Source organism: Parasteatoda tepidariorum, chromosome 9 (assembly GCF_043381705.1).
Source record: "Parasteatoda tepidariorum isolate YZ-2023 chromosome 9, CAS_Ptep_4.0, whole genome shotgun sequence".
NCBI classification, from domain to species: Eukaryota; Metazoa; Arthropoda; class Arachnida; order Araneae; family Theridiidae; genus Parasteatoda; species Parasteatoda tepidariorum.
In genome coordinates, this window is record NC_092212.1 from 83,028,189 (window position 1) to 83,052,741 (window position 24,553).

At 27.8% G+C, this 24,553-nt stretch overlaps 1 protein-coding gene across 1 annotated transcript in view; it reads left to right on the top strand.

The window, feature by feature from the left end:
* Positions 1 to 24,553, top strand: part of LOC107448778 (non-specific lethal 1) — a 46,218-nt gene that overhangs the window by 15,929 nt on the left and 5,736 nt on the right. The window contains exons 3-7 of the mRNA XM_016064107.3: positions 3,320 to 3,407; positions 13,869 to 13,957; positions 18,274 to 18,360; positions 22,033 to 22,134; positions 22,719 to 22,842. Coding sequence (XP_015919593.2) covers positions 3,320 to 3,407; positions 13,869 to 13,957; positions 18,274 to 18,360; positions 22,033 to 22,134; positions 22,719 to 22,842 — 490 coding nt within the window. The remainder of the gene's footprint in view (positions 1 to 3,319; positions 3,408 to 13,868; positions 13,958 to 18,273; positions 18,361 to 22,032; positions 22,135 to 22,718; positions 22,843 to 24,553) is intronic.

Here is a 24,553-nt window from a genome sequence, read left to right on the forward strand (position 1 = left end):
AAATATTTATTATTGTTAATGAACTTAATTTGTAAAATCTTACTACCTCTAATGGTCAAATAAATAGGGTTCCATAGCCAGAAAAATTTTGGAACCGCTGCTCTGAAAGATTTACTTTTAAAACAAAAGTAAATTTTATTTCCCATATGTCTTAGATTAGATTTAATTTATATTCCTTGTATACAACTATTTTTTTTAAAATACAGTATAATTTTCAAGTTTCATGGTTTGCAACTGTCTTTTGTCAATCCCGATGAAAGAAAATATTTTAGACCTATTTGTCATGGTATTCCTGATTTTTCTGTGTAGTCAGAACATCCTGTTTTTTTAAAACTTATATTCCAGATTTTAATATAATCCATTAAAGAATTATAGAGTGCAGGATTTTTGATCCCTTTTCAATTTTAATTAGTAATTCAGATAAAAATCACAAAATTTAATAGTTCAAACTTAGTCCTTTTTCTAATTATATACATGTTCAATCCTATAACCTTATCTACTAGACTCATTGTTTCATATTTTTGTAAATACAGTGATTTTCTGAAAAAATATGCAGTTTGTAATTTTTTGTGGAATTGTGTAGTTTTATAATTATAAATTAATCTCATCTCTTTCATCTGATTTGAGAAAAGAGATAAAAATATTTTTTTTTCAAGATTATCGCAGATTTTCTTTTCACTTGCACACTATTTTTCATCTTAGATTTAAAAATAAAAGCATAAAAATAAAGATCAAAAGAAATTTTTTTAAAATCATTAATTACATAATCTGCTGAAAGTGAATGATTTTTTTTTATTTTCTAAATTTTGTTTATTTGCCTCTCTGCTTATAAGGTATTTATTCAAGTTCTTAATTTTTTTTTGTTGCCAATTATAAAGTAATTGAGTACCATTTTCAAAGAACTCATTTTGAAAAAAAATTTCAAAAATGCTTTATCAAGTTATATTTGTTAATTTTGTTTTAAGAACATTTAAATAGTTATATCAATATTTAGATAATTTACAATTTTCTGTCAATATTAAGAATTTTCTAAAAGTAAATCGTTTTAATTGCCCTATTTTAATTTCTTTTTAAATCAAAAAAGGACCTTATGTATGTAATGTTAATTCAAACTTCTGATACACAAGACGAAGCCACGTCCTTTTTTATTGTTTGAATAACCTGCTAAAAGCTGTTCCAACGGTAAAAGATAGGAAATATCAGGTAAAAGCTAAAAGAAAGAATGCTATTCCATAATCAGTAGTCCATTTGAGAGTTGAGTAATAAAGTTTGTTCCAAGAATCAAGCTGTATGCTCAAGATCTATATAAAATTTATTTAACCATTAAAGAAAAGTAAGAACTTGTATAATGTTTGTTGTCAACAGTTGATTTTATACTTCCTGTGATAGTAAGGACTAATTCTGATGTTTTTAAGGGTGTAAAACCAGTGTAGGACTAGTATCTTAATCTTCATGAAGAGACAACAAAGTTTGAAAAAAGCCCATCGCTTTCAAATGGCTTGACATAATACCATAAATTGTCCACAATGTTTACAAATTTTTTTCTTTTAAGAAAAGCATTTTTTAAATGAACCTTTTTTTAATAACTGTTTTTCGTTAACCTACTGTTTCCATTAGAAGCTTATTACATATCCTCAAATGAAAGTATTATTAAACTGAAGGTACATATAATTTTCTGATGAATATAATTTATATATGTTTTGAAATTGAAGAAATAGTTTATTTAATCAAAAATTCAAAAGATCTTGTCTAAATCAGTTTATAGATATGTCTTTTGGTTACCATATTTTCTGTCCTCCTGTTATTCAGAGGTGATAGGATTCCGAGTTTTTCCTATCTATCTACTGAGTCTAAAAACTAGACGCGGGCATGCAATTTTTTCTTGAATATCTTAGAATTCCGCATATCTCAAGACATTCCGCGAACCGGGCTTTTAATCCAACAAAATATTGAAGCTTTTTCTAAATTCTGTTAACGAGACATTTACATACATTTTTCCTCTTATTAGTTAAAGAATTGAGTCTTACTCGCTTCTTCCACCAATTTGATTCTTTTTCCTCCTTTTGAATATTTGGAACTGCCCCGGAATCTGCTAGTATAGCTATTCTTATTCACGTGATTTTAACAAACATAAATTTTCATATATACCTGATTCAAAAGATTCGCATTGCGATTCGTATTCACTCGATTTACAAATCTTTCATAGCAATTCCTAATCACACGATTTATAAGTTCATTATCTGCATTTCTATTTATGCTTTTTTTAAACTGAATGTAGCAATTCGCACTAACACGATTTTAAAATCCAATATTGTGATTCATTTTAACGTGATTTAAAATTTTGCACTGTGTTTCGTATTAACGGGATTTAAAAATTTTAATATTGCAATTTGTCCTTTCGCATTAGTAATATCCAATTTCGGGATTCATATTTGCGAGATTTTAAAATCCAATACCACAATTTTTGTAAGAAGTTGAGTTTTTTCTTGAATCAGTTGCTCTAAAAGTATGATATTCTGCGTTATTAGGTAATTTAATTATGAATGTTATTTCAAAAAATTATGTTAAATATTAAACGTATATGGGTATATAAATCTATTCAAATTTATGTAAAATTTTCATCTGCCATCATCCCCCCTGATTATCATTTAAAACGTAAATAGAATTAAATTATAACAGTTTCTCATTTATAAGTAAAGAATTCTGCCTTATATCAAAGAAACATTAACTTCGAAAACTAATATGTTCTTGGTGAGGCAGTTGAGATGTATTTTTTTCTGCACTATATTTTTAAAAAAATTTTTTTAGTAGTTTTTATAGGGAAACATAAATAATGTCACTTGTAATAAACTTAAGTATTACTTAAATAAAAAAAAGTTGAATTACATAGACATTTAAAGGAACAGAAGTTAACCTAATTCTTATGAATGAATTTATTTAAATTAATTATCCTTGATTTCCTGAAAGTCAAGAGTAAATTCAAAAAAAAAAATGTTTTGAGATTCTAGAAATTAATTTATTTTTTAGGAAAATTATGTATGACCAGATATTAATTTTTAAAATTCAGTGACTTTTTTCCAGAATTTACCATGAATGTATTACATTCTTAAATGCTGTACATTTTGCTAGAAAATATTCGAATAAAGGCAGTAAAAAATCCTTAATTACAAAAATACATCTCAACTACTTCACTCTTAGAACTTGTTTTAGAAGTTAATATTTCTTATATATGTATATTAAATATTTTTTTGTAGAGTATGTTAATGTAAATGTTAAAATTTGGGAGAATTTTGGATTATTTTTTTTTCTTTTCTTTCAGATGTACCTTTGATTTTGCATTTTGAAAGTATTTTAAAGAAAAATGAAAGTCAGTATCAAATTGAATGTCCTGTGTCTCCTACTCCAAGGTAAGTTTAATTTCTATGCTAATTTTATGTAATTTTTTTACTGTATGAAATGTTATTAAATAATTAGCAGCATTTGTCAGGAACTATTTACATCACGATGGTTTTTCAAAAGCTCTTTCATTAAGAAATGTGCCTTTTTGAAAATGATATCTTAACACTCACACAGCAAGTCACTTCACTTACAACAAACTATTGTCAACTGTTAAAATAAATTTCCATAATTTGAGAAAATTAAATATTTTTATTACCTCCTTTAACCAGTAATTTGACGATTTTGTTGTATGCAACACTAATCCATAGCTGCCAACTCTTCCTTGGCAAAACTACTCTACTGGCAAAACTACTGCCAACTACTAAAATTTGCCAGTTTCTACTGGTTTAATTAAAATTCGCCTAGTTTTTGTACATTTTAGAAAATTCCCTAAAATGTTTCCCTAATCAAGTTTCCTATGAATACCCCTATTGAAGTAGAATTTTTGTTCAGATTATTGCTTGCTTGATAAGCATTACTAATACATAATGAAACGAACATTATTTATAGAAATCAGTTCAAAACTTTTTTTGTTTTAAAATGTTCAGTTCCTACAGCTAAATGTTCAATCCTACAGCTATCTTTGATGAATTAAATGCCTATTAATATTCGAAATTATAACTAAGCATAATACATAGCATTTCAAGTATGTTTATTGTTAATCAACTGGAAAATATTGCAGTATTTCTATTTTGATGTCTAAAAAAATACCCAAAATTCCCTATGTGTAAAATATTTAGTACATTATGCAACAATTATACTGAAATTTATATTTCGTAAAAACTGCTCCATTTTTTTTCTTCCTATTCGTGTTGGCAGCTAACCTGATCTATGATTTTTAACACTTTAAACTAGTCCAAAAAAAATGAAAGGAAAATTTGATGGAAACAAAGCAAAGAAATATTGTATGTCCTTTTTTCAATGAGATATTCTGAAAATTAATCTTCTCCTTATAGAAAGGTAAAAAACATAAACTCAATTTTGAAATGCCGTGAGCAAAATGTTTTTTAACTATTCAAATGCCGGATGACAAAACGGCAATATTTAACCAATGACTAGAACATTAATTCCAAATAATAAAATTAATTTTTTTCATTTTATAATAGAGTAAAACATTTCAGTGTTGTATAGTTTTTACTTTAGTACCCTGAAGCATAATTTTTTATTTTATTTAATAGTAAACTTATGCCATAATATATAGAAGTAAGTAGTATGTACAACTTAAAATTGTGCTAATTTAAAATTTCGTAAACGCTAATTGTATATGCAGAACAAAGTCCCACATCCAGATTTCTGTTTATCGGACAGGTCTTTTTTCCGAACACTTTCACAATCAAAATAAATATATATTTTTTTCTTCCCTTTCTCAAAAGATTTTTTTTTTAACGCATGCCACCTGTTAAAAAATAGTATTCAGGAATGAGAATCCTCTGCTTTATGACTTAACTTGACTTCCGATTTTTGTTTGCTGTATACGATTTCCATATAATCTGAATTTTTTTTTTGGGGGGGGATAAAACAGAAACAAAATTTGTCTTTTCCCTACAGCAGGGATGGCGAACCAATGGCACGCGTGCCATATATGGCACGAGACACAATATTTTGGGCTCGCCACCCATCACAATCATTATAATTTGCTAGTATAGCTNTTTTCTTTCAGATGTACCTTTGATTTTGCATTTTGAAAGTATTTTAAAGAAAAATGAAAGTCAGTATCAAATTGAATGTCCTGTGTCTCCTACTCCAAGGTAAGTTTAATTTCCACGCTAATTTTATGTAATTTTTGTTATTAAATAATTATGTTATTAAATAATTAGCAGCATTTCACAGGAACTATTTACATCAAGATGGTTTTTCAACAGCTCTTTCATTAAGAAATGTGCCTTTTTGAAAATGATATCTTAACACTCACACAGCGAGGCACTTCACTTACAACAAACTATTGTCAACTGTTAAAATAAATTTCCATAATTTGATAAAATTAAGTATTTTTGTCACCTCTTCTAACCAGTAATCTTACGATTTTGTTGTGTGCAACACTAATCCATAGCTGCCAACTCTTCGTTGGCAAAACTACTGCCAACTACTGGATTTTGCCAGTTTTTACTGGTTTAATAAAAATCGCCTAGTTTTTGTACATTTTAGAAAATTCCCTAAAATGTTTCCCTAATCAAGTTTCCTATAAAAAACCCTATTGAAATAGAATTTTTGTTCAGATTATTGCTTGCTTGATAAGCATTACTAATACATAATGAAACGTACATTATTTATAGAAATCAGCTGAAAACTTTTTTTGTTTTAAAATGTTCAGTTTATTTTTATTCAGAACTCTTTTTAAATTAGTTAAAAAAAAACTTACAGCAATCTTTGACGAATTAAATGCCTATTAATATTCGAAATTATAACTAAACATAATGCATAACATTTCAAGTATGTTTATTGTTAATCAACTGGGAAATATTGCAGTATTTCTATTTTGATGTCTAAAAAAATCCCTAAAATTCCCTATGTGTAAAATATTTAGTACATTATGCAACAATTATCATGAAATTTATATTTCGTAAAAATTGCTCCATTTCCCCCCCCTTCCTATTCGTGTTGGCAGCTAAGCTGATCTATGATTTTTAACACTTTAAAATAGTCCAAAAGAAAAAAAATTAAAAGGAAAAATTTGATGAAAACAAGAATTAAAAAAGCAAAGAAATATTGTATGCCCTCTTTCCAATGAGATATTCTAAAAATTTATCTTCTCCTTATACAAAGGAAAAAAACATAAACTCAATTCTGAAACGCCGTGAGCAAAATGTTTTTTAACTATTCAAATGCCGGATGACAAAACAGCAATATTTAACCAATGACTAGAACATTAATTCCAAATAATAAAATTAATTTTTTTCATTTTATAATAGAGTAAAACATTTGTGTGTTGTATAGTTTTTAATTTAGTACCCTGAAGCGTAAATATTTCTTTATTTAATAGTAAACTTATGCCATACTACATAGAAGTAAGTAGTATATACAACTTAAAATTGTGCTAATTTAAAATTTCGTAACGCTAATTGTATATGCAGAACGAAGTCCCATATCCAGATTTCTGTTTACCGGACGGGTCTTTTTTCCGGACACTTTTTCACAATCAAAGTAAATATTTATTATTTTTTTTCCCCTTTCCCAAAAGATTTTTTTTTAACGCTTGCCACCTGTTAAAAAATAGTATTCAGGAATGAGAATCCTTCGCTTTATGACTTAACTTGACTTCCGATTTTTGTTTGCTGTTATACGATTTCCGTAAAAGTCATCCTTTTTTTCCTTATGTCTGATAACTTTATTTTTTTTTATTTTCATAAAAACCTTAAGTTTAAAACAAATGTAATGATAGTAAATATTTTTATTTGGAGTTTGACTGCTTATATGAGTCTGTGTTACTTTAAACATATTTGTACTTTTTAAATATATTGTGCTTCTGCAAAAATAAATTTATAAATTATTAACATCAGTAAATATAAAGTTAAGTCATTATGTCTCTTAAAAAAACACACCATCACAGATTCAGTGTTCTAATGATTTTATAAAATTATTTAAAAAAATCTAGTTATAGAATGAGTTGATCAGAAGCTTCTGTCTTTGAACAATATGTCTTGTTTAACAACTTGATCCAATGAAAAGCATAAATAGGAATGAGGTGTTCTTCTGTATTTTTATTTTATATAGCTGTTATTGTTAGTATTTTTTTAAGTTTATCAGTTATCAGTGTAAACATATTTTTATTGTATGCACCCAGTATGTTTTTATTAATGATTCTAAAAATTTAAATGATTCTTCAAAAGAGCATAATTAAAAAATATTGAAGTATTAAAAGTTTATTTAAAATATCAATATATTATATTTAATGTTGCATTATGTATAAGCATTGCAATTTATGTATGAAGCAGTTGCATATGTTAATTATGTAAGCTTTTGTTATGTAATTATATCTCATTGTAATTTCAAAAAAGTTCATCTATTATTTATTGTTAAATGTCTAGTACCAAAACATAGCTTTACCGTTCTATTTGTTTGTCCATATATGTATGTATATATATGGTCGGTGTGCCTAAATGCGACAATGTTTAGTTACTTTAAATCTTAGAAAATTTTATATGCAGGGTATCCGAGCACCTGGAAAGTCATGAAAAATCATGGAAAGCCATGGATTTAGGTCTCGGAAAAATCTATTTTTTAAAATGGTATCTCCCCCCCAATTTCATCCTGTACCAATTATCTGAATTTCTAACAAAATCACCACTCAGTCATATTTTATTTGAATATAAAATGATTTTATCATGTTCTTTAAAAATTATGGTGTTCTTTCAAAAAAAGAAGGAAAAAATATCATTTCTAGAGCGAATTATCCTTTAAACTCTCTTCTGTGATTTAAGAATTTTTTTTATTATTTTTTTTAAAAATTTTATCAATTTAAAATTCTAGTTGAAGCAAACCAGTTATTGGCGAATTTTTTTATTCCGAAATGAACAGAAAAATCAGGAGTATTTCTTTCCTTTCTGATGAACAAGAAAAGTATATTTGAATATAATTCTGCAGAAAAATAAAATTTTTGCTTTTGTATTTTTTTCAGCTATTTTATTGTTTCAACTCTTTCCTTACTCTGTTTTTTAAGTTTAAAATCTATAAATATGAAGATGAAGAGTATAATAGTTTTAGTTACACGTATTTCGAATAATGTTATTATAATGCTTTTTTTTATTTATTGTTGCGTTTTTGTTGGAGAAAATAGCAACTTCGTTAAGTCATGAAAAATGCTTGGAATTAGTCATGGAAAATCATGAAAAGTCATGAATTTGAAAATTTAAAATGTAGCAGATACCCTGTATATGTTTAGAGCATATCCCGATTTGTTTGCCTGTATTTAAAATCTTTTTAATTGGTCAATTCTGCGTTGCTATTTCATTGCTTACTTTCAACGTGTCCTAAATGCAACATTTTCCCCTGAGAATGCGGTTACTTCCTGAAGGAAGTCACAGGTGCTGTGACCTCATCTGCAGCATTGCCATGAGCATCTTTTTAATCTACCTTTTAAACCAGTCTCTTGTTCTGATCGCCGCAAGCCCGTTTCTGTGATTATTGTGCCAAAGTAATTTTTAGTAGCTTTTTATTGGAAAATACTACTCCAATAGCTATTGCTGATCATTTCACTAAATTGAATCTTAAACAACTATAATTATTTTTAAAAAAAAATGTATTTTGGTATTTAACACTTGCATCAGAAATATTTGTTTATGATATAATTTAATATTTACCCGTGTTTTATAATTTGGAGAAGAATAATTATATATTAAGAGGTAATGGTTGTTTTTAAATTATTATACTGATTTTCCTAAGCATATAATATTAATATTATAAATTTCCCACAAAAAAGATAGTGTTTATACTTTTGTTTTGCTAATTTACATAAGGTATTTAAATATATGTCTATTAATGTTTATATTTAATAGTTAAATTTTTGTCTTACTCTCGTAATTGGTGCGTATAATTTTGTTGCATATAGTGTTCCTAATTTTTGATTCCTAAGATTGGCAACTCTGCACTTGTATTGTTTTAGAGAGATTATAAAATAATTGTCGCATTTAGAGCCTGATTTTACAAGTGATCCTAGTTGTGTAACTGCTTATATATGACTATTTCTATGTAATCAATTACTTTAATTGTGATTACAAGTAACCTTGATCCATGATTACATAATTAAATTTAGTCAGAACAGGAAGCTATTGCAGGTAATCATAGTTACACGTGATCAAATATGTGGTAACAAGTAATCATGATTACATGTAATTGTGATTGCAAGCTATCAAAATCTACAATAACAAATATTTAAAATTAGCTGATATAAAAATTTAAAATAATATAATATGTGGTTGCAGTATTTCTAATACAATATATGAAGGTATGTACGTACCTAAAATGTATGTGCCTGCAAAGTTTGCATGCAGTTTGTGTATGTTATTATCTAATAGTATCAGGGTTGGCAAGATTTTGTTAAGGTGGAAAAAACCATGGTAAATACTGGTAAAAACCGTCCTGGCAAAAACAGGTTTTTGCCAAGCAAATTGGAAAAAACCTATATTTTCCAAGATTAGAGGCCAAAAACACATTTTTGATACAAAATTATTCCTAAAATTGAAATACATGCTATAAATGTAAATAATTACAAAAAAATTAACAAAATTATTATTCCATAATTAAATCATAATGTAATAATCAGGGTTGGGTTTTTGCTCTCAAAAACTGGTTTTTGACATGACAGTGGTAAAAACCATTAAAAACCTACTGTTTTCTTTAATTTATGGCATATAGCGGACAATATATTATTTTCACTTAATTGTTGAATGTTGTAATGATTGCTATTGATTTTGCAACTATATACATGTATTCTTATAGAAGGATATACATTCATACAGAAATATTGTAATATACTTATTGAAAATAGTGATACTTAACTTTTATCATTATAGCTTGATTTACAAAGGATTAAAAATTGTTCACTTCCTAATTGTTAGAAATAAACAAACAAACAAAAAAGCTTGGAACTGTTAATAAGTTCAAGAACTAAAAAGAATTTAAAATTTGGCATTTCTTAAATATTAGAAATAAGCTAAACAAAACTTGTAACTACTTACAAACTCTAAATCAAGAATGACTTGACATTCTTCAGTAATGTAATTTGCCAAACAAAATTATGCTTGGAAATGTTGAAAATTTTGTTTAGTATCCTAATATTTTACTTCAAATAGTATGTTTTGATATCATCATGTTGGGAAAATGCAAGAGTCTGTTTTTAAATATCTTTTAACAACTTTTTTTCTAATTTTATTGCCCAAAAATGAATTAATTTTAAATTATAAGCAGTTAAACTCAAATAAAAATGCAGTTTTACCAAAACTATGGGTTTTTGACATGGCGGTAAAAACCATGGTATAAACTGGTAAAAACCATCATGCGTCAAAAACTTGCCAACCCTGGAATAATATATCATTTTAGTAGTTTAAAGCATTATGGATTGGAAAATTTGCGATTATTCTCTTTTTTCCAGTGAAATGAACTTATTTTAAATTAATATAACTCTAATTTAAAGCATAAAATATCTGTCAAGATGTGTAGTTAATTATTGTATAAATAATTTTTTTTTATAAATAAAAATAATATTATACAAATATTAATATTTATTTGTAAAAAAACATTTATTTAAGTATTCTAAAATGAAAAGAGGTCAAAAACTTTAAATCTTTTAAAAATTATTGCCTTTATATTAATTATTAATATGTTAAAAATTTTTTTTTCATGTAATGCATCAAAATTATTATTCTTTATGATTGATTTAAATTTGTTTCAAGTATTTTGTAATAATATTTAATCAGCAATTTAGACAATTTGGTTTTCGTCGGTTTTTACCAGGTTTTTGCCACTGTCCTGGCAAAAACTCCAACCCTGAATAGTATGATTATTTAAGTACGTAAAATTTGTCTGCAAGCAGAGTTTGATGTATATACTAATAAAATATAGGAGATTTGTATGCACATTTCACTTGTGCAAAATAATAAAAAGCTACTCTGAATAACTTTTAGTTTAATGAATGGATCTTTACACTCTAGAACTCAATCTTAAAAATTCAAAGGGTGCAAAGGGTACCTTAGCAATTGAAAAGTTTTTCGACATTTAATTAATAAATAATATTTACTAAAATTATATTTTGCATGGAATTATCTTTCCATAAACGAATTTTATAATTGTGTGCAAAGAATTTTTAATTCACTCAAAAAGTTCTCTAGATATGAAATATGCAGAAACTAAAGTTATCATTAAGGGGTCTTGGTGGCTAAGGGGATAGTGCTAGCCTCCCATTGTGGTTTTATAGGGTTCAATTCCCGTCGATGGCTGGTCAATACAAATGCTCTTATCTGGTTCGCATCAACCACAGTGCTGATGTAAAGTATCTTCAGGAATATGCGAATCATGGGTTAGAGTCCACGTGCCGTCAGGTTAATGCTAGATTTTCATTGTATTCCTCTTCATGTAACCCAAAGGCAAATTTTTCTCACTAATTGAGCCAGGAGTTCCCTTGCCATCTGGATTAGGTTCAAAATTGCGAGCTACAAAGTTGAACAATAGTAGTCTTAAACTTAAAATTGGGTCACTATCTATTATTGCTACTCTCTATTTCGGGGGTCAGATATTCGAATCCTTCGGAGAAAAAAAGTACGTTTATTTTTTTAAAAAAATGTTTTGTGTCTGATTTTGTAACTTTAAATGTCATCTGCACTAATTAGCATATTTAGCTCTTTAAGCCTATAAAATTAAGACTTAGAACATGAAGATCTAACCATTAGATCAAAAGTAATTCAGTGCGATCCATTTTTTATTTTGCATACTGTGTACATACATATACATTGTATGTATGCTTAGAATTCTCCTTAGGTATTAAAAAGGACACATGCTTTCTTTCAAAAAAGGCACTTAAGTTTTTGAAAGGGCACTCACTTACCACTGTTAAATTTTTTTAATCAAGATATGTAATATTATGTAATAACTGAATTTGATCTATTCTATTTAATGTGTATATTTACTGCAAGCTAAAAAAGTATTGATTGATAAACAATTCAAGTTTTTTTAATATTTTAAAACTAAAAATGAGAAAATAAACATTAAAGGTGCTTTTTTTTAATGAAGAGTATTTATTTAGAAAAAATGGTAAAAATTTAAAAATCACTAAACTTATAAGTAGTATACCCCCAAATGAAGATGTGAATATGAATTAAAATCATTGAGTTCTATTTTAAAGTAGTCATAATATTGATTGATGATAAAGTCCTATTATCAATAACATAGCTGCCAATTCTACTGAATTTTGCCAGTTTCCACTGGTTTCATAAAAATTCTCGTGTTATTTGTATATTTTAGTAAATATTTACTAAAATTCAGTAAGTTTCCTTAAAAAATCCCTATTCAAGTTGAATTTTTGTGCAGATTATTGTCTGCTTGAATATTGATACATAAGAAAACGAGGCTCATTTATAAAATTCAATTAACTATCTTTGATGAATTAAATGCCAATTAGTATTCAAAATTATAAAGAAACATAATGTATAACATTTTACGATTATTTAATGTCATCATAGCTGGAAATTGTTGCAGTTTTTCTTTTTTGTTAACCGTAAAAATCCCTGCCTGTAAAATATTTAGTATATTACGCAACACTTATGAAATTTAAATTTCATGAGATCTACTGGTTTTTATCCCTATCGGTGTTGACAGCTATGCAACAATATAGCCATATATGCTGCAATTAGCAGTCAAAACACGATGGGAATTTGCATATTCATCCACGTCAGAATTTTAATTGACAATTTTCTCAATTTTGCAATATAATTGCGATAAGTAATACTCGTATTCATCATAAAATTATTTAAACCTATATTACCTTCGGGCATGGGACATTCAGGCTAATCGAAGGGTTTGAAATTTTGATGGCAAGATTTAAATTTTAGATACTAACGCAAGTGATCAGAAACTTAAAACAGCACTGTTGCATTTAGATGCCTTGAGTGTCGCATTTTAGTGCTAATTACCTTATCTGTGTCAATGATGCATCTTTGCTTAACAGATAACAAATACAGCAAGAACAATTTTCTTAGAACTGAGGTTGTAATACTTCATCCATTCTCAGTGAATATGAATATATTCAATAAAAGAGCTATTTAGAACTAAATGTGATAAACTGGTATGAAATCGTACACACTGACATTGATAAGCGAGCCTACAGATCGTTGATTCGCAAGTCATTACACATTTGTGCCATCCTTATCTGAAATTTTTTTCCGTTTGTTTTTTATCTTCCTAAATTTTTATTCTCGCACGCTAACTAGTTTTTCTATGTAATTTCCGGTGAACTTCGAATTAAAATGTTTTTGCCACTCGATATCTCGTAATCTGGTCAGTTTTTTTTTCTTTGCTTATATTATGTAGACTTATTCTAATTAGTTATATCCTGCATTTAATGGAAATTACTGTGTTTGAAAAAAATAATTTGCTTAGAAAAATTCAGGTGAACATAATTTTCAGGATCGAGTGGAATCTGTATTTTTCATTTAAGTCGAAAAAGCTGTTTGCCACGACGCAATTTGTTTTTACAATTTTATCTCCTTTGACTAGGTGATCAGTGCATAAAAAACACTGATCTGATGTAAATTGGGACGTTTCATGAAAAAACCTAACTTTCACTGAGTAAATTGGGTTTCTCCATTACGAAACCCATGTTTTTGCAAACCCTGATAATTTTAATTCAAAATCAATCAAAATCCTTTTTTTTACTGCATTTTTGTGAAATCAGGATATTTATGTTACAAAAGATGTCTAATGTTATTTTTTTCTCATATTAGCATTACAAACCTAGATATTGGGACCAAGCCTAAAGTGTTTTCTGTTGCAAGAGCTCGAAGTCAAAAGTTTAATAGATATTTGTCTGCAAGTGAGTCATTAATTTTTCCTTGTTTCTGCTTTTAAAATTATGAATTATCTTATGTATACATTTACTCCTCATTTCATAAGAGTAATCTAATGAAATCCTGTAGCATGTATATTGGTTCAATTTCAGTCTGATTTGAAAATACCGATCTCTCGGTATTTTCGAGATTTCGAATCAGAGATACAGCAAATATTCTTTTTTGGGCCCTTTTGTCAAATTAAAAGGAAAGAAACTTCTGAAACATAATAAAATTCCACCTGAAAATACAATCTCTGTGTATAAATTTTCTTCAAAAAAAAAAAAAGTGATAAACACCTTGAAACTTTTTTTTATATTTTAAACTAAGCAATCTTTTGCGGCTTTAAATCGTGGTGCTCATTTCTCTTCATGGGTTAGAAATGTTCGTTTTGGCATTCTTTTCCGAAACAGGCTTGTTTCATCTACATTAAAAACCAATTATGGAGGATAGTTACCTTGTTCAATTATTGTTTTTAATGTCGCTGCGAATTCAGCCTCTGCTTTTGTATCACCACTTGTTACTTCTGTAATCTTTGTTGTGAAGATTATTATGATGTTTAAATCTATTAAACCATCCTCGACTAGCAACGAAACTTTCACTTATGTCACTTGCCTCAACCTAAATGTAATTAAAAATTCTAGCTTTTTCCAGTATGGTAGATTGGCAAATTGTTCAATTTCATTGTCAATCCATATAGACAGTCGTTTTTCCATTTCCTCTGTAATGTTATTTCTAGAACGGGTAATTCTAGTTGCAGTTGCCGATGATAGTACTTTTTCTGTATTCTTAAGAATTGTCTTTATTGTTGAAGTTGCCAAATTCAATGCAGCACTAATTTGAGATTGACGTTCACCAGAATCTGATCTTCTCACTTGCATTTTAGTTTCCAGTGAAATGCTTTTTCTGGTTGCTTTCTTTTCTTGTTGTATTAATCACTGTATTAATCATTATAGTATTACATAAATTTATATGTACTTACAATAATGTCAACAAATGTTTCAAATGCGTCCGTACAGCACGGCACCAAACAAGAAACACAACTACACTGTTTCGAATATGTTATGTACATATTTGGGGGAGTCCCTGCTCACAATTTTGGGGAATCCCCAGGTTGAAATAAAAGAGCGCTAAACTGAAACAGCGTTAAACGAAACAGCCTTAAGCGAGGTCTTACTGTATAACTAGACAACATAAGAAAAATCTTACTAAAATTAAGGAATGAAATTGAAAATTAAAGTTAAATAATTATTAACTAAAGTCAATAAATCGGAAGTCATTAAAACAGATGATTGAGAAAACACCTCCTGAAAAAATATAATAAAAAGACAGTGTTTTTTAGGGATGGCAAGCATATTTTTTCAAAAAGAGCAAGGAAGGTTCATTTATAAGATCAAAGGGCAGGGCATCCTTTTAAAAATGCTTGGGGAGAACGCTTGCATAAGATTTTTGTAATTTTTTATTGTGCCATATTACTTTCTTTTACTTATTACTTTTTATCATTGTATTTTTACTTTTAAAATTTTTATTTGAATTTAATTTTATTTTTATTCAATTGAAATAACAAATTCAATTATCTCAGATTTGTTAGATTGTGTAGGGACCATATATTTACTTCTGGCAAAAAATGTTGAGCTTCAATTCTCATAGTATTAACATTTCAAAATTATTGAAATATTTTTAATCACTTCATTAAAGAAATATTGAATAAAGTATCAATTTTTTATTAAAAATTTATTTGAAACCATTAACTAATTTTAATTTACATTTGTTAAATGAATTTAAAGCTCTTTTAGTTTGCTTAACTCTTTACATATCTTTATAAATTTGGTGTGATCAATAATACTAATCTTTTGTCGAATATGCCGTTATAAATAACTACTTTAATCTAAAAAATAGAACTGTCTTAAATAATTATTTTCGATTAAGAAATTATTGCATAATTAAGGTAATTAATTTGAGAAATAGAATGAACCATTCAATATTAAATGTATTTAAAATTGTGTATAAATCGTTTTTATAGTTGCTAACATATTTAAGAAAAGAATTCTTTGTCAAAAACTAGTTATTTTATCATGATCATGTAAATTCTTTGAAAATTATTTTTCATTTTGTTAATCTCTCTATATATGTATATACTTTCAACTATAGCAACAAAAACTTTTATTAGTGCCTCTTAAAGTGATGTAAACTTTTACAAAATAAGGATTGAACTTGAATAACAATGGATATAAATAAATCGTAAAGATATTGTAATTACAAACAATTTCTACCATTTTACTGTCAGGCGATATTTTATTTCTGACTTTTCATTTCCTATTCTAAATTTAACGGGATAAGAGTTTAGAAAAATTCCTACTCACTCGTTTCATTTTAAATTAAATGTTACCAAGTTCTTTTTTAATCTGCTTTTTTAAATAATGCATTAAAAAAAACTAACTACTCATATTTGGTTTCAGACATGTTTTTGGAATCTTTTAATTTGTACAAAAAATAAACAAAAAGAATTGCTTAGTTTTGGTAAATTATGAATTTTATTCAAAGTTATATGGTTTTTTGTATTTTTTTCCCCTCCAGTGACACAGTCTATTGTGTTTTGAGTTATAATTACCTAAATTGTTCTGATTATTTTTGAAATGTTAAGATGCGTCTCAACTTATATTCCTACTTTATTTGAATAGACAGCCGTATTTTAGCTGTTTTTGTATTTCCTTTTTTACTGTAAAGTGAGGGATACATTCATTTTATTTCTCTTTATCCTTCTGTTCACAGATATGCATGACCACTGTGTTCTCCCTCCCCCTTATGTATGAAAAATAAATCAGCACTGCTGCTCTTTTATGCCAGCGTATCAGAGAACCACTGATTCTTTGTAACACACGAGAGAAAATAAAGAATGTTTCTCCTCCCCAGCCCCTCTGGACTTGAATATTTCATCTTACACCCACCCTTTATACTTAACTTCTAGAGTTAATAAAATTTCCATATTTTGCCTCAATCGCTCTTGTTTAAAATGGTAGATAAAACAAGCAGCTGTTTTCCGTATACCAGGTAAATGATCCCATGTAGCCTGGGCGGGCATATCTGCAAAGCCTCCTGTTTTTTAACGAAGACTCCTGTATTTTATGTCTATCTCCTGTTTACCTGTATATTTTCAAATTTCTCCATATATGTTTAAGAAATGTTTTTTTAAAAAATGGAGATAAAATATCCGCTGATGGGAAAAATACTTTTCTTGCAAGTACTGCAATATGTTGAGTGTTGCGATATGTTAAAGTACAATTTACAGTCAGGTTAAACGTGGGATATTTTCAGAGTTTTCCTCTCCATGTAATGCAAATGTGGGTTGGTTCCATCAAAAAGTCTTCCACAAAGGCAAATTCTTGATACAGGAGTTCTATTGTCTTCTGGATTGGATTCAAAATTAAAAGGGTTTGGAGTTGAACCTCAGTAGCTATAAACCCAAAATTGAGCTTGCTGTTTAACAACAGTTATAAAATAGCTTAAGTAATTATAAATAATGGTTTATAAAAATGTTCTTTAGATTGCAATTTTTTATACGTATTTTTTACTCTGCTAAATGTAAGTGTATATATTATTCCCTATTTCGAATTTCTCTTTTTGACTTAAAGGATTATGCATGATATATCAAATCTCTACTCATAGCCCAAAAAATGTTGCTAGTAAAATCTCCGTTATTTTAATTCTCCAATATTGGCAGGTATACCTGGGGGGGAATAGATTTTATTTTTCTTTCAAATAACGTAAAATGCAATAAAATCGTCATCTATCGAAGGCTGAAATTGAAAATGATAGCTGAAATTCGTATGTCATAACAAAGTATTAAGTATGTTGGTAGCAATTTACAAAACCACCAAAAATGGATATTTGCAAAACAAAACAAAACCCCAATAAAAAATAGTAATTGTTAAGGTAAATTTTTTTCATTAAAAAAATGGGCCCCAAAAAATTGAAACGTGGATTCACCCTTGTGTCATTTTGTGTGAAAAGAAGTTTTCTATTAGGAGATCTATTACAATTTATTTTTTAATAACTGGGATTTATTGCATGTACAAATACTGAAAGAAATAGACTTATCAAAAACAGCCTTAAAAAGAAAAGTAAAAACTACAATGAATTGTAATCTGAGTTTTTAGAGAGATGTTGTTTTGGCACAATTGCCCAATGTTGGGGTTTTTCACATCAATCTGTCTTTAACTTAAGATTGGCTTTTTTTATAAACAAAACAAATTAAAAATCTATGAAGCATGTTTGATATTTTTATGTATATTTTTTTTTATAGAATATCGTAATAAACATGTAAGGAACACCAAGCATTTAAGGAAGCATGGACTGGTGTTCGGGAAATGGCGCAGGTATCAAACAAAACGTAAGTTGTCAAAATTATTTTTAACATTGCTCTTAATTTATTCTCTCCTCTGTATTCTATTGAAGAAAGAATGACGTGGGCAACTTTGTTTGAACTTAGTTACAAAGCTCATTGTAAAAATTGATCTGCCACATTCATAGCTGTCAACTCTACTGGATTTTGCCAGTTTCTTCTGGTCTACTGGTTTAATTAAAATTCTCCTGGTTTTAGTTAATTTTAGAAAATTCCCTAAAATTGAGTAAGTGACCTAAAAAAATCCCAATTGAAATAGAATCTATGTATGAAGTATTGCTTCAAAATTTAAATACATATTACTAATACATAATGAAGTAAACCTCAGTTTATTTTTTATTCAGAACTCTCTTTTTTAAATAATTTCAAATATGTTTAATTTTTAATTAATTTCAAAAATTAATACTGGAAAATATTGCAGTTTTTTTTATTTTGATAACTATAAAAATCCCTAAAATTCCTTGTGTGTAAAATATTTAGTTTAGTTCATTGCGACAGTTATGAAATTTATATTATTTCGTTAAATCTACTGGCTTTCTTATGCTACTTTGGCCTGCATTTTGCTCTACATGACAAATGTTTTATGTCCATGTCTTAGACATAATTGCTTTGCTCTGCTTTATTTGCTGATGAGTTAACCTTCTCCTCAACGCAACGCAATGCAATGACCTGCTGACCCTGAGCCTCATTTACATATGTATATATTGAATTGTCTCATAAACCTAAACAAAGAAAAAGTGTTTTTAACTGATCAATATAGGAGGCATTGCATTAGCAAAGTGGGTGATCCATCATCCATTCATGCTAAAATATTTGTAGTTCCATTCATGTAATTTTTCAGTAAATTCTTTTTCGAGCACCAAGCTTTTTCTGTGATGGTGCAAGGTTTATTAACCACTTTCCCTTACCAATTATTATGAGAAAAGAAATGTAAAAAATCAACATTTTTATTCTATTGATAAATACATCGAACTAAAACAAAACATAATGCTCAAGTTGAGATTTGAATTTTTTATTGTGTAAAAGAGATATTTAATCTAAAATCAGTTTACTATCCCAAGTTATCTCAGGCAAATGAGAAAAGTTAAATATTAATTAGTCTTTGTGTGATAGATAGTTCTTAAAACAAGGGACAACACAAAGTGATACTTTTCAAACATCAGTGCAGGAATACACCATTTTTTTAAAAACTCTTATTGCTATGTATATTCAGCAACCATCGAATGCACAATCGCACAAAATATGTTGCAGTCGCATAGTCCAACAGCAAAACTCCCAAATAAAACTTGGCAAACCACAACAGATTATATTTTTGCTTCTGACCAAGTTTTCTCGGGATAATCAGGGAAGCAGTTAAAAAATAACAAGCTTGATATTGAAGAAACGCAGTTTCTTGTTTTACAATGTGAATACATTTCAGAAAAAGTGATACCTGGCTGCATTTTTTTTTCCTATTAAAACAAATTTTGGAAAATTAGTTGTTGGGTAAAGCAAGCCAGAAAAAGACAGATAAATTTTTATATAACGTTTTTGATGAGTGCCAAATGCCTAATTTGATCAATCAAGTTGTTTTAAAATATTGGAATAATTTATTATTTTAAAATTTAGAAGTAAAAGTTAGTAATATATATTTAATAAAAAGAGAGAATTTAAAAAAAAATTATTTAATATTGTTTTGCTTATTAAACGATGCCATAGTAAAAAAAAAAGATACAAGATTCTTGAATTTCTGAGGTTGGCAGATCTGTTTTAATGAAACTGATTTAAATTGAAATTAAAAAAGTTAGCCATCAGTGGCAGCGCTTTATAATTTTTTCTCCATTACTGAAAGCAGTGTTTTCATTACAGAAAAAAAATGGGAGAGAATTTCTCGCCCTTTCTCAAAATCAGGGTGAGATTTCAAAAAGTTAAGTGAGATTTCTAAAAATTAAAAAAACACGAATAGACTTGGAAAAAAATTATTTCTTCAATTATAATACATTTTTTACATCTTCTAATTGAATATTTTTGCTGCATCATCATATGGAAATGTTCTATATCTACTTTTTCATCAGCTATTATATTTATTTGGCTGAAAAATATCCGTATTTGTTTCGTTTTGACCGTTCTGCTGTTCGCACCGGTTCTGAACAATACTGGTAAATAGGGAAGCTAGATAACAATACCGATGTTCAAAATAATGAAAGATCAAGTTCAATAACTGTCAAAAAAATACAATTGAAACATTACATCGATTTACGATACTATCGGCGTAAATTGAGCACATCAAAAAGTAATTATCTAAACTCATGATTCAAATTATATGTATGAATTTCTGTTGAAAAGAAAACCTAAATGTTGTTACTTTTGAGCTAAAAATCTTTCTGCAAGAACTCAGTAACGTTCTGTGACAATGTCACCGTGTCACTGCGATTCTGCAAGAGGACATGGACATAGGCAAAATATCTGGCCACAAATTGCTTGAGATGGTAAGATATGATCCAAGTCCTATGCTCCAATTCAGAGATTAAAGGAATATGTATATATATAGGTCATTAGCAAAACAAATTTTAAAACAAAAAATTGGCTTTCAAAATTTGAGAAATATGAGATTCTGATCTAAAAACTAATTAATTACAACGTTAAATCTTTATTTGCTTTTAGTAAGAAATAGAATTCAATACTCAACTAATGATGTTTTGAAACAACTAACAAAATAAAATCTTATAACTTGAGTGAAATTCCAGAAGATGATTATTGAATCATATGCATAGCTGCCAACTCTACTAGATTTTGCTAGTTTCTTCTGGTCTATTGGTTTAATAAAAAACTCTCCTGGTTTTTGTTATCCTAAAATAGAATTTATGCACTGATTATTGCTTTCTTAAATATTTAAATAAGTATTACTAATATATAATAAAGCGAGACTCATTTATCGAAGTCTGTTTAAAGCTTTTTTTTTGTTCTACAGTGTTCAGTTTATTTTTATTCAAAACTCCCCTTTTTATGAATGATGTGCCTATTACTATTCAAAATTATGAACATAATACACAAAATTTCAAGCATATTAAGGCCAATCATGACTGGAAAATATTGCAGCTTTCTTTTTTGATGATTATCAAAATTCCATATGTGTAAAATATTAAGTATATTCTGCAACAATTAGCATGAACTTTATATTTCGTAAAATCTACTGGATTTTTTCCTATGTATGATGGCTGCTATGCATATATTTTAATTCAAAAATTGTTATGATTATTATGAGTTCACATAACAATAGATTCCAATAGAGAGCAATCTATTCCAGTGTTTTTGTGTTAAAAAATGTTTCTGAGTTTTGTATGCTTAAAGATTTTTATTCCTTGAAAATAAAAAAAATTTAAATTTATTAATAGAACTTTTATTGACTCAGTGTGGTCTATTATTTTTATATTAAGTTTTGTTTTAAACGTGTTCTTATTAATCTTATTTCATATTTAGGGAATATTTAAAATTTTAAGATCGAGTAAAATGTTATTAAAAATGTCTTGTATAACCGATTTGTTCTTGCACACAAGTTTTCAATTTGAAACATTGCGAATAAGAGATTTTAAAAGATACATGTAACCTTATTTATATAATTATTGATGAATGTTTCCTCAATTGCATTGATGCTTCATTGTGGTGTCTTTTTGTTTTCAGGATCCTTTCAATCGAGAGATTGCTTTAGGAGGATATCTATCGATTCTAGTGGTAGTTCTCACGACTCTCCTGTTCCATCTCCTAGCTCCTTATACGAAGAGAGTGAGTCAAATTTTATCTTATTTCTGTCTTTTAAAAAATGGTGACCACTCGATGTGTAATATGTGAGATATTTAAGGTTGATATTCCAACTTTATAAAATCAATTATTATCATGATCATGTAACTTTGAAGATCATTTTGCAACTCATTAACATGTGCATATCCTAATTATAATTTTTTAAAGTGCTTAAAAATATTTTTTAGTGCTTAAAAAGTACTTAATAGTTGCTTATTTTTTGTTGAAAAATTTGGGTATGCACCCTGAGTCACTTTAACAAAATAGATAACTTAGAAAAAGTTTGTGCTAGCTTTGTAGAGAAACTATGATTTCGATCTATTAGGAAAAAGAACAAAGCAGGTTTCTTTTTTTCTTTTCTTTCTTTTTTTTTGTTAAAGCATCATTGAATCCACGACAGTTAAGCATTATTAGTATTGACAATTTTCACGAACCAGCAGAAAATGACGTAGAAGGTGGAATAACGTATGAAAGGTACATTGTAAAATCGGGGTTTCACTGTATATTGCTAACTGTGAAGTTTTCTTACTTGCCCTTTCTACATGAAATTTTTTTTCCTTCTTTTCTAGGTTATGACAGCGTAAAAAGGAGGAGAGATGAGAATCAGTTTGACATTGATGATGTTATTATTCCGTATAGTAATAAAAGTGCACGATTAGTAGATTTTGAATTCAAAGATATTGTAGTCCCAAGGTATGTATAATTATATATCTTTGTAGTTTTCTCATATTTTTTTTATTCATTTACTTATATTTAACACAGTCTATTTTTTCTCTTAGTGTAATTCTTTTTTTAAATATTTTTTTATTTCCTTTTAAAAGTTGATTGAATAGCAATTTAGTTGAGATCAATATGAAATCTGAGGCATACAAAAGTTACCAATGTTAATGCAGTGGTTTTTTATTTATTTACCAAAACCAAATTAATATCTAGAAAATGTTAACAAGAAAGAAGTTACTTTTCTTAAAGACTCATTTTCTATTATTGCAATTGTGGGATGAGTTTTATTCTTCATTTTTTTTGACATACAGTTTTTAAGTAAAGCAAAAATACAAAATGTAGAAATTTTCTGACAGTTGAGTGATTAGAATTAACATAAAAGGGTTAATAAAATTTAAAAAAAAAAAAAAAAAACTGAAATGATTATGATGAGAGAGGTGGGAAACTGATCTGGTTGTTTAAGTTACGAAATCAAATAAAAGAGGAACAGAAAATTTTATTTTTACTTCTGAAGTGAATTGAATGTTAGGATTAAGGGACGTGTGACTTAATTCCGAGTTTTTCATTTCATCTTTCCAGGTCTAGAAACTAGTAGCAGGGCATGCTATTTTTTTTCCGGAATTCTGCGTATTTAAGAACCACTGATTCATCCATGAATCAAAGTTATTATCTGATGAAATTTTCACCAGAATCTAAAATATAAAGCAAGAATTAAGTTCTAAAATTCATACAAGTGACTCTTTTGCAATTTTCATTTTTTTGGTTTGGCGTATTTTTATTTCCAATGTTTGAAACTATGCCGAAATCTGCCAATATCGCTAATAATATTGTTGCGATTTTAATATCAAACACTGATTTTTGTATTTACCTGATTTAAAAGTTTTTTAATTGTGAATTGTTTTCATACGAATTAAAAATCATACATCGCGGTTTGTATTTACGTGATTTAAAACATCCAATACCTCGACTTGTTTTTACAAGTTTTTGAACTCAATATCTTGGTTTGTATTCGCGTGAGTTTAAAATCCAATGTTGCTATTTGTCTGCATATGATTTAAAATTAATGCCCTGATATTCAAAATCCAATATTGCAATTCTTGTAAGAACTAATTTTGGTCTTAAATTAGTTGCTGTAAAAGTGTGTATTATTGGTAGGTAATTTAATTATATATCTTAGATTAAAAAATTATATTAAATATGAATAGCATATATATTGATATCTTGTTAAAAAGCACTGTTCAAATGTTTGCAAATTTCAGGGTTTTTCACTTTGTGAGGGGTCAATCACCCTTGAAGGGAGTTGACAACAGAATATCATCAAACATTTATCCTGAACATTTATATTAAACTTGGTATCATGGCAGAATTAATCAGGGAACACAGAACTAATTTGCATTTTATAATTTTCATTCAAGATAATTGTTCTTGAATTTTAACACCAGAATACTTATTCTTAAAAACATAAATCTATTGCCTTATCACTTTTGGGCTATTATGCAATTTTTCATATTTTGCTTTTTTTTTAACATGATAATAAAATTGTCTGCAATTTAATAACAAGTTCTGAAAAAAGAGCTAACAAAAGCTATGAAATTCCTCCTTTTATAATAATAATTTGCCCTTTTCCTTGGAAACTTTAATTATTAAAATTATAATTAATTTTTTCCCCTCTCTTCAATCATGT